The sequence below is a fragment of the Chenopodium album genome, chromosome 2 (genome assembly GCF_948465745.1).
Source record: "Chenopodium album chromosome 2, dcCheAlbu1.1, whole genome shotgun sequence".
NCBI lineage: Eukaryota > Viridiplantae > Streptophyta > Magnoliopsida > Caryophyllales > Amaranthaceae > Chenopodium > Chenopodium album.
Window position 1 is genome coordinate 23,041,978 of NC_137835.1, and position 17,304 is coordinate 23,059,281.

The 17,304-nt window shown below is 34.2% G+C and overlaps 3 protein-coding genes across 3 annotated transcripts; all 3 read left to right on the top strand.

Annotated features, from left to right (window-relative positions):
* Nucleotides 1-2,311: 2,311 nt before the first annotated feature.
* LOC145570622 (uncharacterized) lies at nt 2,312-5,826 on the top strand. Its single transcript, XM_081629754.1, has 5 exons — nt 2,312-2,332; nt 2,543-2,681; nt 2,854-3,177; nt 3,260-4,147; nt 4,382-5,826. The coding sequence occupies exons 1-5, from the start codon at nt 2,312-2,314 to the stop codon at nt 5,824-5,826; spliced, it is 2,817 nt and encodes a 938-aa protein (XP_081485880.1).
* Nucleotides 5,827-5,854: 28 nt separating this feature from the next.
* LOC145570631 (uncharacterized) lies at nt 5,855-7,252 on the top strand. Its single transcript, XM_081629764.1, has one exon. The coding sequence runs from the start codon at nt 5,855-5,857 to the stop codon at nt 7,250-7,252; it is 1,398 nt and encodes a 465-aa protein (XP_081485890.1).
* A 7,947-nt stretch (nt 7,253-15,199) lies between these two features.
* On the top strand, nt 15,200-16,934 carry LOC145570640 (replication factor A protein 1-like). Its single transcript, XM_081629775.1, has 8 exons — nt 15,200-15,452; nt 15,540-15,639; nt 15,738-15,865; nt 15,967-16,009; nt 16,121-16,232; nt 16,365-16,504; nt 16,602-16,722; nt 16,803-16,934. Exons 1-8 carry the CDS (start codon nt 15,200-15,202, stop codon nt 16,932-16,934), a joined length of 1,029 nt encoding a protein of 342 aa, XP_081485901.1.
* Nucleotides 16,935-17,304: the final 370 nt, after the last annotated feature.

Genomic DNA, 17,304 nt, shown 5'->3' on the forward strand with positions numbered 1-17,304 from the left:
CACATAGAAAATCTTTGAAATAATGTGGTGGGTTGTATTGCAATGAAGCTGATTAGCAGTGCCAATTTTGGTTCATTGTTATGTAATGCAGCTTCAAAAAATGAACTTGATTATTGAACTTGAATAACACGTGACCTGGACATTCTGGACAGCATTCGATGTGCTACAAAGATTGGACTTTCTTTTGAAATTATGCTTTGGGAATAATAATTTTCTTTTAATGCTGGTGGTCATTGTTCATGTTTTTATTTTGTTGTGATGTGGAGTAATAAGTCTTGGGTTTCACTTGAATTGTTGTTTCATGGTTGTATTGTTGTGTTGGTTTTTTCCATAGCTCTATGTTGAAGGATTTTATTTATTATCTATGAATAATCTTATTGAAGGATTTTTCTCTGATTTATTGTTTTCCCAATTCTTATTGAAGGATTTTCCTCTGATTTATTGTTTTCCCAATTCTTAGGAGAATCTGTTTCTTATAATACTATGATGCCTCTCAATTTAGTTGTGTTGGTGTGTTTAATTTTCTATGTGGTAAAAAAAAACAAATCATGTGTTGCTTGATTCTGCTATTTTCCTAACAACTAATTCTTCTCTTTCATTGTACTTGTAGCTTTGTCATAGGGTATAATTGAGCGCAATCAGGTTGATCAAACGTGTTCTGAGTCTGCTGGTATGTTATTATCTTAAGATTCATTATTATTATATTTTATATTACGGGTAAAGTGTGATATTGGTTGCTGTTAGTTGCTAGCTTTGTTCTGCAATTGTATGCTATTACATAGAAATCTTTTTTAAGGCATGATAATTATAGTATACTGAATATCTTTGTCCCATGTGTTGATCAATATTTCTTATGTTTTTAGAGACATATTTATTAGCATACGAAAAAACTATACTAATTAGAGTTGATTAAGGCTGTGATATTGATGGAGAATATGGTATTAGTAATATGAGTTGGAAGTTTAACATGCTGCATGACCAGTATACCTTAGTTTATTGACCTTGCTCAACTAAATACCTTAGAGGTAGGAAGAGTATTTTTGCTGTGCATACTAGGTGCTGAAAAATCATCATAAACAAATCCCTGTGGTTTATTACGTTACACAGGTTAAGGCGTCAATGACTGCAACAATTGCCATTCCTCTTCAGCCATTGCTGGAACAGATTACTAATTGCATAGGCCTTGAAAAACCGGTTTATGTGATTGATGATTTTACCTCAAACAAAGGTTTCTGTTAGGATTAAGTTGAAAAATGGTCAGCAGACCTGTGTTTTCAATGGTGGGGGAGCAGGGAGCTTGAGGAAAGCATCTGAAAAGGCTGCAGAAAAGGCAATTCATGGCTTGATGGATTTATATGATGTAGTTGTTGATGATTTTACTGCTGATCGAATTCGAAATTACAGGAGATGTGCCACTTTATTCAGAATGAAGCGCCGCCAGTTACGAGTTACAACTGGACATGGAACTGCGCCTGCCAATGAGTCTATTCCTGACTACGGATCTCACTTGCCTGTGTATACTGTTGCCATTGATTATAAAGCATACTTAAAAATCGTGTTGGCACGCACCGGTGCTGCTATGACTCCAATTGTAACTGTTGAATTCAGTGGTGAGCAGTACTTTGCTTGGACTGTGGTGACTTTCTACCCAAGTGAAGATTTACCTGAATGCATATTTGGTGATGTACGTCCTGAACCTGAGGCTGCAGAGCAGAGTGTGGCTAAGAAAGTGACATATTTGCTGTTTTACAACTACAATTTCAATATAGTTGATGCAAATTCTGGTCGCCATTCTATAAAGTGTGCCCTTTCCATTCTTGAGAAAGAGAAGACATTGACTGAGGAGGTGTGCAAACAACAAACTGCAGTTCAGGGTGAAGTGTTATCTGCTGTTACTGAGGATCAGTGTGTCACTCCTGATGGTAAAGAAGCAAGTATCCCTGCTCAAATTGTTGTTCCACGCCCTCCTAAGAAGCGTATGTCACGACCATCATTTGGAGCTCCTTCCACTTTTTCTACTGGGTCTAGAAAGGTTATGCGGAGTATTCCTGGGGAGCTTGAGACTGTTTTTAAGCGCAGGAAAATTGGGTAGATGGCTGGATGTTAAATAGCTAGGCACTTTTTGGGCATGCAGTGTGGTTTTAGCTTACTCAGTAATCTCTGCTTGGTTATGGAGATTTATTTTGACCTTAGCTTTGGATGGCGTCTGTCTCATGCGTTTTGGCCAGTTGTTGATGCTCATTGGTGATCAATGAAGAATATTAGCTGCACCAATGTATTTCTATTAGGACTTTTCAATTTCCTAGCAAAAATGGAACTACTTTGTGCTATAGTATGTAATTAAATATTATGAGTATGTGTGCTGCAAATCTATGCTTAGATTTTGCAGTATGAATATTCTAATGTAATGCTAAACTCTGCCTTTTGTAATGCCATTGTGATTGGAATGACAACATCTTGCCATTAAATTAAAATCAATGAATATGTTTCTTTATTTTACTGAGTATAAAATGTGTCATCTTACATTTTGCTTCTGTATTAGCGTGCTAAAACTATAACTACAATCCTTTGGGCTGTGAGCGTTTACAGAGTTTCATCAGATAATGCGTACTATACTGCAACAAAGGCGTGGGCTATACTACATGTCAAAGAGAATGAATTGATAGATGCTTTCATGCCAAGTCTAAAACATGGGTTCTAATATCTACACTTGCTTTTTAGTAATCAATTTATGGATACATTCTATGCCTTTATATGCATGTGTTAGTTTACAATTAGCACACATACTCATAATATAGACAGGATGATTATTCTTTATAACTTTAGTTTGTAATGCCAAATTACTTGTTGCAGAATCAAAGACTAGGTCATGGAAATTAGTAAAGCGTAAAGCTAAGGATGCAGAATCTCCTGTTATTGCAAAGGCATCTGTGACTGTGGTGCAATGCCTGCCAAGTTTGCCTGCAGTAACAACACGTAAATCAAAACGTGCTGAAGCTTCTACTGATGTTGGTACACGTTCTGTTAGACCAAGTTCTGCACAGTATAACACCAAGCGTTTAAAGGGTTTAGAAGCTCGAATTAATTTGAGTGACCTTGATTGTGCCACAACTAGCATTCCTAGGACTTCAAAAGATCCTAAAACACGTGGCAAAAGAACAAAACAGAAAAATGAAGGTATTCACACAATTTTTACTTCCCTTCAATAGCCATGATTAGTTTCAATTATTGTTGTTCATATATTTTATTTATGTATCAGTTGAAGCTGTTGCCTTGATATGTGATAGAGAAGTTCCCACTGAAGCTCTTAAGCTACCTGCTCCTACTTTTTGTTCCAAGTGTTATGCAAAAGTGTTTGCCTATGAGCCACTGTTCTTTTGCTGTCGGAATGGTGGTGTCCAGCTGGCTGAAAATCCATGGCCACCACAGTTGATTTGGCTTTTTACTTCTAAGGATAAATTAAGTGATCATTTTAGAGAATATTGTCGCATGTATAATAATCTGTTTGCATTTACTTCCTTGGGGGGATCCGTTAAAGCTGATACTAAGAAAGGAATATATGTATTCAAGCTGCACGGTCAGATATATCATAATCTTCCTGACTTATTACCTCATGATACACGCCCGAAGTATCTGCAGATGTATTTTTATGATGCAGAGCACGAGATCAGTAATCGTACATCTACTTTTCCACAACTGCTGCAAGAACTAGTTCAGCTCCTTAAGCATATAATGGAGTGCAATCCATATGCTCAATTTTTCCGTTCACTAAGGGATATTCCTGTTGTCGAAAGCACTGAAATTCATTTGAACCGGAATCCAGTTCTTGACCAAAGAGTCTACAATGCACCAACTGCAAATGAGGTGGCTGTGATATGGTCAGAAGAAACATCGTCTAGCGAATATAACACTCCTCATATTGTTGCTTATGGTCAAAAGGAGACAGATAAACCTCATCGAATTAAGCATTATTATGGGTGCTATGATCCTCTTCAATATCCCTTGTTGTATCCACATGGAGACAGTGGATGGCACGAGGGTCTAGAAAAAATAAATAGAACTACCAGTAGCAAACAGTTGCAGGAAGAAGTTTGCTCTCTAGAGTCAATGAACAGTGTGGAGGATTTACTGGCCGAGGAAGAAGCAAGTGAGTCATCATTTTCTATTTTTTGTACTTCTTTTTGGCCTAATCAGTGTTTATTTACTTATGTTACTATATGAAGTATAAATACTCTTTGCAGCCAGCTAATGAGTATTCCATTAGGAATATCTATGTCTTATGCTATGATATCTTTTTATATAACTCTCATTCATGGGCTTATTAGTTAACAAGCATATTTTGTTGTGATTGTTAATTTTATATTTTATGTATATAATACAGATGTATCTAATGGAAAGCGGAAAAAAGTGCAGAAGATTTCTTGTAGAGAGTATTATGCATATAAGTTGCAAATAAGACAAGGAAACTATTTGCTGCGTGCTGCACGATTGCTGCAGCAATATATAGTTGACATGTATGTAAAGCTAGAGAACACAAGACTGGATTTTTTCCGTCAAAATCAGGCTGCCATTCGTGCTGATCTTTATCAGGGAATTCTTGATTGTTTTGAAAGCGGAGAAAACAATTCTGCAAATGTGGGTCATTATGTCATATTACCCCCTTCTTTTTTGGGTGGTCCTAGAGATTTACGTAGTAGATACTTGAATGCAATAACTTTGGTGCAGCGGTTTGGAAAACCAGATTTGTTTATAACTATTACATGCAATCCTAATTGGCCAGAGATCAAACAAGAACTTGCTCCTGGAGAGCTTGCCCAAAATAGGCCAGATTTAATTGCAAGGATTTTCCATGCAAAGTTAATTGCTCTTAAGAAGCAAATCATGGAGGAGAAAATTTTTGGAGAGGTTGCTGCATTGATATATGTTGTTGAGTTTAAAAAACGTGGCCTTCCTCATGCTCATATTTTATTAATATTGGCTCCTGGTTATAAGATTAAAGATGCAGCAGCTTTTGATAAATTTGTAACTGCAGAGATCCCCTCAACACAAAATCCTCACTTAAGGCAAGATGTGTTGTCTCACATGATGCATGGCCCTTGTGGGAAGGCAAATCCTGAATGCTCGTGTATGAAACACAAAGGCCGATTGGGTGTTTGTAAGTATGGATATCCAAAACCATATGTAGCCGAGACAACTAGCCATGAGGATGGGTATCCTATGTATAGAAGGCGCGATACTGGGGAAACAGTAATGATTCGAAGGAAGCCTATGGATAACAGGTGGGTCATTCCATATAATCCGCATTTGTTAGCACTTTTTGATTGTCACGTGAATGTTGAAGTGTGTTCTACTATTCGGGCTGTAAAATATCTTTACAAGTATGTCTACAAGGGGCATGATCGTATTTCTTTTAATGTTTCTTTTGTGGATAATCCAAAACCCAGAGATGAAATAGAGCAGTTCCAATCAGGGCATTGGGTTTCTCCTTGTGAAGCTGCGTGGCGTCTGTTCAGTTTTGGACTCTTTGAAATGATACCACCAGTATTGCCTCTTCAAATCCATCTTCCTAATTTGCACACTGTTCAATTTAGGCCAGGTGAAAGTCTAGGTTCTGTTGTGAACGACAGCAAAAGGCAAAAAACTGCTCTGACAGAGTTCTTTGCAATGAATGCTGCAAATCTAGATGGTCCGCAATATTTGTATTCAGAATTCTCAGAGCATTTTGTTTGGACAGCATCTGCAAAGACTTGGACTAAGCGTGAGACAAAAAAAAAGGTTATTGGTAGGATGGCCTTTGTATCCCCATCTGAAGGTGAACGCTATTAGTGAGACTAAAAAAAAGGTTATTGGTAGGATGTCCTTTGTATCCCCATCTGAAGGTGAACGCTATTATCTGCGCCTTTTGCTTGCAAATGTTCGTGGGCCTAAGTCTTTTCAAGATCTGAGGACTGTTAATGGCTACATTCATGCAACTTACCAAGAAGCTGCTGTCAAGCTTGGTCTTGTAGTCAAAGATAATGCTGTGGACAAATGTATGTCAGAGGCTTCTGAAACTCATATGCCTAGGGCTTTAAGACGTCTAATTGCAACTATACTCATTTTTTGCAATCCTTGCAATCCACTTGCTCTCTGGAACAAATTCTACCCTCATCTTTCTGAAGATTTTGCAAGTAATCTTTCAAACCATGCTGATAAGGTTCTACAGTTAACAATTCGTTCTGTTGAGCAGTTTTTAGAGGAAATGGGAAAAACTTTGGATGAATTTGGGCTGGATTGTCTAATCCATGAGACAAATAATGAAATCAGAAGGACTCGGGATATTGTTGATGCCTTAGATGCACCAATACCTGATGTGTACAAGCAAGCATGCTTAAGCCTCAATCCAAAACAACAAGATGCTTTTGATTCCATTATGGAACATGTTACGACAGGACAACCAGGTGCATTTTTTGTTGACGGGCCTGGGGGAACAAGAAAAACTTACCTATATTGTGCGCTTTATGCAGCCACAAGGGCAATGGGTAAAATTGTGCTCCCTACTGCTACATCAGGCATAGCAGCATCCAATATAGTCACTGGAAGAACAGCACATTCCCGATTTAAGATTCCAATCGATCTTGCTGTTTTAACCTCTTGTTCTGTTCCTAAACAAAGTAGCCTAGCTGCTTTGCTAAAAGAAACATGTTTAATAATTTGGGATGAAGCTTCAATGGCAAAAAAGGAGAATATTGAAGTTGTGGATGTTCTTTTGCGTGATTTGTGTTCACCATCTTTACCTTTTGGTGGGAAAGTCATTGTTTTCGGAGGAGATTTTAGGCAAGTATTGCCTGTCATGCCCAGGAAGTCACAAAGTGAAGCCGTGGAAGCAAGTTTAGTTTCTTCCTCTCTATGGAACCAGTTTAAGAGATTCAGGCTCACTGACAATATGAGGGCAAGGACAGATAGCCAATTTGCTGAGTTTTTGCTTGCCATGGGCAATGGTCAGCTGCAGACTGCAGAAATTGAACAGATTCAGGTGCCTGGGCATATAATAGTGCCCTATAATGAATCTAATGTTGCTGTAGATAGTCTTACTGATTTTGTTTTCCCAGAGATAAAAATGACAGCCTCTAATGAAGGCATGTTTGTTGATAGAGCAATCTTGACTCCTCTCAACGCTGCTGTAGATGACATAAACTCTACCCTAATTGATGAGTTCCCTGGAGAATCTGTTTGTTATAAAAGCTATGATTTATTGCTTGATGATACATGAAGTGTTTATCCAACGGAGTTCTTAAATACTCTTTCTCCTGGCGGTATGAGTCCACACGAATTAGTGCTAAAGGAAAATTGTCATGTTATCTTACTAAGAAACCTTGCTCCTGCATCAGGTCTCTGCAATGGCACTCGTATGCTATGTAAGCATTTTTACCCTAATATAATTGAGTGTGTCATAATAACTGGCCATCATGCAGGAGAGCATGTTTTCATCCCACGAATAAATCTGCGGCCATCTGAGACACTTCACTATCCATTCAAGTTTCAAAGAACACAGTTTCCTATTAAGCTTAGTTTTGCTATGACCATCAATAAGGCTCAAGGACAGACTCTATCACAGGTTGGCCTCTATCTAAAAACCCCTTGTTTCTCACATGGGCAACTATACGTAGGTCTATCCAGGGCTTAGACATCGGCTCAAATTAAAGTTTTGTCTAAGCCTACAACAGATCAGGTTTCAACAACGGTCAGAAATGTTGTATCCTTCAGCATTCTTGAAAAGGCGGGCATCATCTAGGAACAAGCTGCATATAGGCATGTTATACACTCACTTCTTCCTTCAAACTTGTGTAACCATGTTCGTTAATATTCAAATTACAGATCTAATGACCATATTTTTTTATTTTAGTGGCAGGTTGCAGAAGATTTTGAAATTTGACTTGGATATTTTCAAGCTAAAATTTGCCTACAGTATAATAAAGACTCTGCAATTAACCTATGGTTCAGAAATACTCAAATCAAAGATTAGCCTTGGGTATTTTGAAGCTTCTGAATTTTGGTTTTGATAGTGTGGAAGATTCTGAATATTGGCTTGGATTTATTACCGCAAATACAACAAAATGCTTCCTAAATATAACTTATACATTGTAGGCGTCGCTCGAAGTGCGCCTACGTTAAAGCATGTGGTGAATATGCTTGACACTCATAAGAAGTGGGAATTGACATATACGATAAGGGACACGATTAGGGACAAGGAAAGTAGGGAGCTGCCAACAAGTTTTTAAGGAACTTGTAAACCGTTCACGGATCATAAAAGGCAACCACGAATAAGGGACAACGATAGGCAACAACGATTGACCCGTGAAGGTTACACCCCATTCATAAGCCATGAGATTACTAACTCCATATGGTTCAGAACCACGAAAGGAGGATCGGGGATGATGGTACGAAGTGAGTCATGGAGTCACATTCGCCCGTATTGGCCTCTACTCGATTCTTATATTGAAAAGCATTCCTGTGATCTCAAAGGCATACAAAAATAATTCAATTCGCTCCAAACTATTATTTAACTAAATTGGTTGAATATTAATGCACACATAATTCTAAAATATTGGTGATCACTTCAATTAATAATAAGATTAAAAGGGATCCTAAACCGATTGTCCAAATTATCTTATTAGGTGTGATTTTCAATTACATATTCCCTTTAAACATGCAATATGGTGATCATAAATAATAGAATAACATTAATATTAAAACCAATTTAATCACAATTCCAACAACATAAAATCGTTAGAAGAATAATAAAAATAAAAGGAGCATGACTCTTACTTTGATTATGTTTGTTTGCAACTACAAAATAATAAACGAGTTAGTAACTTCAAGGAAATAATAAAACAATAATTAAATTAAATTAAATAAAGTATAGTTGATTTTGGGGCCAAACCCTCAAACAATTCTACCTTTCACGCCTTGGCTTAAGGATAGAACCACGAGTAAAGTATGGACTCCTTTGAGTACTTGAGGAAGGAATTTTGAAGTGAAAAGGGTAGGCTAGTGTTTAGGCTAAAGCATAGAAGAGAGAAAATAAAATAAGAGAATTACTCGGTGCCCCGTTCATCAGAAATGAGGGGGTGAGGGAAAATGTGCTGAGGGAGCACACGGAACCCTAAAATGATAAAAACCCTAAAAAAGTATCCCGTGACACGGTCAAACTGTATCGTGACACGGGAAGCTCCACCGTCAGACGGTACACTTTCCCGTGACACGGTACATTTTTGGTGTGACGCGGGAAATTTTCAGAAAACGGGATAAAAAACGCGTTAAGGGTTTACGCGGAAAAGACACGGAATGTCCCGTGTCACGGCAGACCTCCCGTATCACGGGAAATCCCACCGTCAGACGGGAAGGATTCCCGTGACACGGTAGGTACCTGCCGTGGCGCGGGAAATTCCAGCCTGTTTTTCCGTCTAAATACATTTTTAACCCTAATTTCCTTCGGCATTTTAAGTGTCGATTGATAATTTCGGGCCTTTTCTGACTTTTTATTATTCGGGCTAAAATAAGAAAATAATTAAATTAAAATAAATAAAGGGTTTGGGCCAAAAATAAATAATAAAACAATAAAATAAATAAGGCTTGGGCTAAAAATTAATTAATAAGTTTGGGCTGAAATTAAAACTATGATTTTACCAAACATCAAGACTAATCCATGGACTGTTCAAAAATATGAATTTAATAAAATACGATTTTTTAAGCACTCTCGGGATTAAATACTAAACCCGACCAATAGTGGCGGTGAAAGGTTGTTCATCATCGGGTTTGGTTTTGGGGAGACATTTTTAGGTGTCTACATACATGTTGGTAAGCGTGTGGCTATGAATGCTATTACTATTTATAGACTAAACTATATTATTTCCTCAATGAATTTAACATATTTTCAAATTACACTGTTTGCAGCTAGAGATGCAATGAGTATTGTGCTTATCACACGTTCCTTAAGTGAAATTCAACACAAGATGGTTACCAAGCATGAGTTGGCAACAATGGAAAAATTACAAAGCCTTAATTACTATCATCTTTAAGACATGGCAATAGCAAAATGACTCAGTGATCTAAAGTCTGTTTGAAGCCAAACCATAAGCAATATTTCAGGAACAGCGCCGTATAAAAATGATGAATGATCAACTATCTGTTTCATTTTATTAGCAACTCAGCTATTATACTTAATAAAATTATGTATAACCTCTAATATCTAGGCATTTGTATAAACGAATAAATTTTCAATGTCTAAGTACTAGACATTTTATTCGCAGCACAGGACAACCCTTAACGTTTGCAGAATCCTTAAATTAAGTACAAGACTCATTAGCAAATGATTCTGTGGAACAGAACATGTTTTTCTTTTGATATTGTCCCCTCATTTTTGCTCATTCCTAAAATGCCACTTCATTTTGACAACACCATAAATGAAATAACTCAAATCTAAATTGGTCACTCATAAGTATCACAATGTGATTACTCAAAATTTATGCATAATAAATTGATCACTCCTAAGTGAAAATGAAATAGAACATTCCAAATTTGATCACACTATCATATATCATAAACAATTAACAATCTAATATATGGAATACTAAAGGCTAAGAGAATACCCAAAATGTTATCATTTCATATATGGAATACATGTATTCAACACATTACAAAAGGTGCATTCCAAATAAAAGAGAAGCCATTACATATTCTATTAACCACCCATCATGTACAAAATTAAGATTAAGCATAATCAACCTTAGATATCAGCATCATAAATTCTACCCAAATGATCAATGGAGTTCCTATCATTATCAGAGTCATAATCTGATTCCTCGGAAAGCTGTACCGGAGAATCAGGCTCATACCATCTCTTAATTCTCCTAGCTTTCTCCTTCCTCCTCTCTAAAATTTGCTTTTCCTTTGCTTTTTCCTTTCTCTTTCTTAGTTCTTCCTCCCTTTGTCTTACTCTTTCAGCCATCTTCTCTCTTGCTTCTTCTTCTCTAAGCACTTGATCAAGATCATCCTCGTGACTCAGGAGCTCCTTCAACATTTGTTCCATTCCAATTCGCACTTGGTGAAGGTACAACACATACCATTCACATTCTTCCAGAAATTCCTTCCTCCTTGCTTTATCATTCTTTGTATCCTTCAACCTCTTTTTAATGTCTGAGCAATTTTCTACCATTTTGTTATACCCTTGCGCTGATTTTCGCAATGTAACAAGCATCTTAATCACATAAAAACGAAAATTCACTACCGCTCTGAGCCTACGATCATCTGCACTTTCTTGTTTACAATTAGATGAGGAACCTTTTTCCATTCAATCTATATTTAGGAATCAAAATAAAAACTTTAGTCCAAGAATTCTAGGGTTTATAAATTGTAATGAAGAGTGTCAGGAATTACAGAGAAAGAAGAGTTGAAACACGTCTAATCTGAAGAAAGCTCTTCAAATTCTACTTCAACTGTAGCAAAGCAGAGAATATGAATAGTTGTCATGCACCTTTGTATTTAGACTATAAGCTATGTATTACATGCATATTTAAGTTATTAAATTAAAATAAAAAAACACCTAAATAAAGTGCGACTTATTATCATACGATTAATGATTAATTTTTTTAAAATAAAAAAAAATCCAATGTTAAAAACAGTTATTTTTACATTTTAAAGAAATATCATACGAAAATTTATTCGTCTACAGAAAAAATCACACATAGTTTTGAGAAACAAGAATATACTTATCGATAAGCCTTACACAAAATATACATGTCCAAATTAAGATTAAGTGATTCATTTATAACTATAGTTGACACGAGCAAGACCAAAAGGCAGACATGTTATGTTTAGGTTGAAATTTCCCAGTGAAAATTGACACACGTAACTCAATCATATAAATGCGCATTTATTTTGTTTATGATATTTAATTCGTTTAAACGAATTCGGCTTAAGAATTTTCAACTTGTTGTTTTGATATAGGATTTTCAATACATTGATTTGGCTTAAGTAATTTTGACATGCTTATTCGACCTCACGATCTACATTGCTAGGATTATTTTCCAACGCGCTTAACATTCACAAGAATATAATTCCAATTCGACACAACAAGACCAATTTTATAGCCCTAATTTATATATATATTTACTATTTAAAAGTGAAATTGATCCTTTCATAAACATACATAATATAAGCATACAAGAATCCTTAAAGTAGGGTAATTTTAATATTGTAAATGTACCTTCCTCACTTTGTATTAAATGCTTGTGCTACACAATCTAAGTTCATGTTTTTTATTCTTTCATATAAAATATAAGGCATTAAAATGTGGAAAAAAAAATTGATTAGGATTCATTGATTCGTAAGCAAAAAAGTATGACAATAGTCATACAAACATCAATCATAAGGAAAAACAAAAATCCTCAAAATAGGGGATTTAAACATTGTAAAAATAACCTAATCATTTTGCATTTAATGCTTGTAGTACACAATCTTAACCTATTATTGAATTGCTATATCAAAAAATATTAAACATTGTAAAAATAACCTACTCATTTTGCATTTAATGCTTGTAGTACACAAGCTTAACCTATTATTGAATTGCTATATCAAAAAATATAGCATTATACGTACCATGAATATGAAAAATTAAAATTTAACATATTTTATAATGCTAGACAATGATTTAACATTGAATCATTAAAATGATTACAATTAATCTTAATCTCTTACTCATACCACCGAATGATTGTAGTACACAATCTTAACCTATTATTGTATTCCTATATCAAAAAATATAGCATTATATGTACCATGAATATGAAACATTGAAATTTAACATGTTTTATAATGCTAGACAATGATTTAAAATTGAATCATTAAAATGATTAGAATTAATCTTAACCTCTTACTCATATAAACTAGCACTAAAATAAATCTATCATAATAGCCATGCATAAAGATATAGAAAAACAAATATCCTTAAAATAGGGGGATTCTAACATTGTAGATTTATGTACTCACTTTGCATTAAATGCTTATACTATACAATCTTACCACATTTTTGACCTAAAAGCACTTATAACATTGTATATACCATAGATGATCAGCATATAGAATTTAACTTGTATTATATTATCTAATTTAATTTTAAATACCTCAATTACCTCAATTCCAACTTCATATATTATCTAATATCTTTTATAACCTCGGATTTAATTTTAAATACCTCAATTACTACTTCATACATTATCTAATATCTAATAAATTTTTAACAACAATATAAGGTAGACATTGGAATCCACTTTTGTAAATTTAAAAAGGGGTATAGATTACATAAAGGATAAAGGAACAACACATCATAAACCATGAAAATTGAACAACAATCTATGCATTATCTTAATATGTATAATTTTATCTCAATTTTAGACCTTAGGATAAAATGATAATTTCTTTTTTTTTTTTACAAAAAAAAGAATTCTCATAATGGGAATTTGGAGAAAGTATACTCTACAATAAAAATAGTACATTCTTATGAGTCTATAAAAAATAAATTTCATCATTTGCATTTAATGCTTATCATAATAAATTAGAAAGTGAAATAAGAAACTAAAATTTACACACAGATGATGAATCTATAATTTAAAGTATAAATACATTAGAATAATATTAATGTGAACCTATTACATAGCAATGACCAATTATATAAAAATTTACACAAATATTATAAATCTATAATTAGTAATATTCTACATCCTTTCATCTACTTTTCTATAATTTTAAAATTTTACATTTATCATTAATACTGATATAAAAAAAATACTCATATAAAAAAATACTCATATTGCTAACTATAGGCATTTATCATTACAAAACAAAAAGTACTCCCTATTATATTACTGATATTAAAAAACTGAAGGGAAAAAAAAATCATGAACGTAAAAACTATAAATGTTAGAAAACTTATCTTATAAAGCAAGCTTAAATAACATCCTCCCTTAAAAAAAGGAAGCCTAAATATACATACCAACTTTTAAAGTTTGCATTTAATGAAAATACGGTTGATTCTTAGCCAATCATATCTAATTGACAAAGACAAAATCTTTTCTTGTGCAATGAAACTATTTTTTAACCAATTACAAACACAAATCTATTCAGAGAAGAGCAGTTGGACAGCTTGCTTCGGCTTATAAAATGATTTCTCATCATCAATTCCCATTTCTACAATTCACACTACCAACTCTCATAGGAAACAACATACTCTGATATAGTTTGCTATCATAAGGTAAGTCGTTCTTCCCTGCAAAATAGTTTTAAATTAATTATTCTCCATTCATTGTTATTGATTTATACTCATTATAGTTACCATTAATGCACAACAGATTAGTCCTCATAAATGCACAACAGATTATTTCAGTTAGTTCCAGTAATGAAAACAAAATTATGTTGCCAAGAATAGAACACCCTACATCTGCCCTTTTGTTATATGCAATTAATGAAAATAAAATCTTATACAATTTCTAGCATAATATATGCTTATACTTGCATAATATATACTTATACATATAATATATACTTATACAAGATAATATATACTTATACTTGCATAATAATCAATAAAAAATAGTATAGTCACTTTCTTACAAAATCTCATATAACCCTGTATTAAAGTGATTCTGGATAACAGTGTACTATCTTAAAATGTTGCTAATTGAACCTCTGTAACTATATACTTATAATTACCTCATTAAAATCACCTGTAACTACTTGTATTTGGACCTCGATACGAATTACGTAGAATAACTTCACTGGTCAAGGTTTACTCCTATCTTAATGATAAAAAAATTTGGGTTTCAGCTTTACACATACTTGTACTAATCACACTTACCTAGATTTACACATGACACTAAACCTATTTCTATTACATGCTGTAGGAAAACACTATGAAACAGGAAAAAGGCCAATCATCTAATCAATCTTTCTTAAAAGATCTCAAGCCTAATTCAAGAAACTACAAAGTTAAGGTGCAAGTTGTTGAGAAATCTCGGGTTCTTATTTCTCCACACAAAAAAACAAAATTTGTAGTTGTCACATTCAAAGATGATGAGGTATTCTCTGATCTTAGTTTTTAAAAATTTACAATACATGTACATGATTTTCTCTAAGTTAACGTTGTCTGCCCTAGGGAACCAAAATGAAAGGAACTCTATTTGAGAATCAGATCCAAGAGTATGGAGACATTTTTCAAAAAGACAATGTTTATCAGATTTCTAATGCCCCATTGGAGCCTGTACATCCAAAATATAAAGATCGAGATGGTGATTGCTCGATTAGATTTGGTGGACAAACAATGGTCCAACCTATTGCTACTGAAATTACTCCAAGCAAAGTGCAATATGTCCCTCTTGCCTCAGTTTTATATGAAAGTGGCCCAGATGATCGTTATGGTATTCTAGACACTACTCACTCTTTCACTTCTATAATAAATTTGTAAGATGCATTCATAATCAAATAAATAACCATGATAAACACAGATATCCTAGGTTTGGTGCTCTTCATCAGTGATATAAGAACAATAACAACTGAAACAGGTATTGAACATTCAATTCGGGACATCAGTGTGATAGACCATAGGTCAGTGCAAATTCTCCTATAAGCACACTATAATATCTAATGTTATATAAGCACTTGGCTAATATTTTCAGCTAACAATTGTTTATTTACTTTTGCAGTACCACAGTGCCAATGACTATTTCTATATGGAATGATCTCACAGACATTAAAGATCCTAAACTACTTTCATGGAACACTGAACCAGTTATAGCTGCCTTCCTAGGATTAAGAGTGACAACAACCAGGGGTATATCTAATTATATTACTATACTCCTACACTGATCAACAATATATATATTGAGCAGCAATATAACTTTTAAATTATACGGGATTCATTCTCTCAAGCAGTCTCTCCACGACTATTGACACTAACCCTACTGGAGAAGAATTTGTAGCTTTTCATGACTGGTAAATTATTTCTAGAGACCAACAATATACTTCTCAACACATTTTATTGGCCATACACTATTACTAATATTCTATACATGACAATGGTTTGAAGGGTGATGGAAAATTTTGAAGAGCTTGAAAACAAGATGACACAATTGGTAGATACCAAAAATCCAGCTGCAGAGAAAAGCATTCTAACAATTCAGCAAATTCTGGATAAAAAGGTTACAATCTATAGCTGGCTTCTCTATTTTACATTAGTCATCTCAATCTGCTTTTAAATTAGTATAATTATTTGGATTTCTGTCTATTATTAGTCCTCCCAAACAATTTAACAAGAAATCCATTGGATTAAGGTCAAAATTCCTGAGCCAGACCAAGCTAGGCTGATTGCATATGAAGGATGTAATAAGTGTGGCAAAAGGGTTGATCTACCATTGAATACATCAATGACTTGTCCAAAGTGCTTTAAACTAGATTGCACAAGTGTTCCTAGGTAAATCTACTCTTTCACATACTGTCACATAATTAATTGCTAGATTTATTTGATGTAAAGGCTTATACTAAATATACATATGTTGGTTAATTTCTAGGGCTACATTCAAGTTTGATGCAGTAGATGAGACTAGAGAACTAAGTCTAACAGCTTTTGCAGAAGACTGTGAAAAATTATTTAAGCTACCAATAATACAAATATTTGAGCAAACAAATATTGTAAGCATTTCACCACCAAATCTATAATTTCTAATAATTTACACAAATGATTACTTACCATTTGATGTTATCAACTACAGGGAACGCTTGACTTTGGCTCTATTTCTCGAGACCTTAGCTCAAATGAGTTTTATGTTGCAGTTGGCCCATCATATATGTTGACAAAGAAGCAGGTTATGTCATGGGTTCTGAAGGATGTCAGTTGGACTTAAGTTCCCAGCAGTATCTACGCTTCTGCTTTTGTGAAATGAGCAACCTCCATGCAATACAGCAGCCCTTTTGAATGATCAAATGCAAGCTGCCAACATTCAACAGAAGCAAACAACTTGAGTGTAATGCATGATAGAGAACATTGCACCTTACAACTTTTGCTGAACCAAACGTATCTATCCTAAGTATTAGTAAGAAATTTTAAGATCTTTTGATGTAACATAGTTAATTTATGCTGAAAACAAGTTTAATTTTATTATTGTTGAATATTTTTGCCTACTGTTTTCTTTTCCCTTTAGAAATTGTCTTTGATTGCTTGCAACTCAACTTAAGAGATAATTGTTAAAAATAGTTTTATCAATTCAAAATAGA

Excerpts from the sequence above, each read along its gene's own strand:
- LOC145570631 (XM_081629764.1), top strand. The coding sequence starts at position 5,855 with ATGTCCTTTGTATCCCCATCTGAAGGTGAACGCTATTATCTGCGCCTT.
- LOC145570640 (XM_081629775.1), top strand. The coding sequence starts at position 15,200 with ATGAAAGGAACTCTATTTGAGAATCAGATCCAAGAGTATGGAGACATT. Across the intron at positions 15,640-15,737 it reads ATCAGTGTGATAGACCATAG|TACCACAGTGCCAATGACTA; the intron begins GTCAGTGCAAAT and ends TTACTTTTGCAG. Across the intron at positions 16,723-16,802 it reads TATTTGAGCAAACAAATATT|GGAACGCTTGACTTTGGCTC; the intron begins GTAAGCATTTCA and ends TATCAACTACAG.
- LOC145570622 (XM_081629754.1), top strand. The coding sequence starts at position 2,312 with ATGGAACTACTTTGTGCTATA. Across the intron at positions 2,682-2,853 it reads GATAGATGCTTTCATGCCAA|AATCAAAGACTAGGTCATGG; the intron begins GTCTAAAACATG and ends TACTTGTTGCAG. Across the intron at positions 3,178-3,259 it reads AACAAAACAGAAAAATGAAG|TTGAAGCTGTTGCCTTGATA; the intron begins GTATTCACACAA and ends TTTATGTATCAG.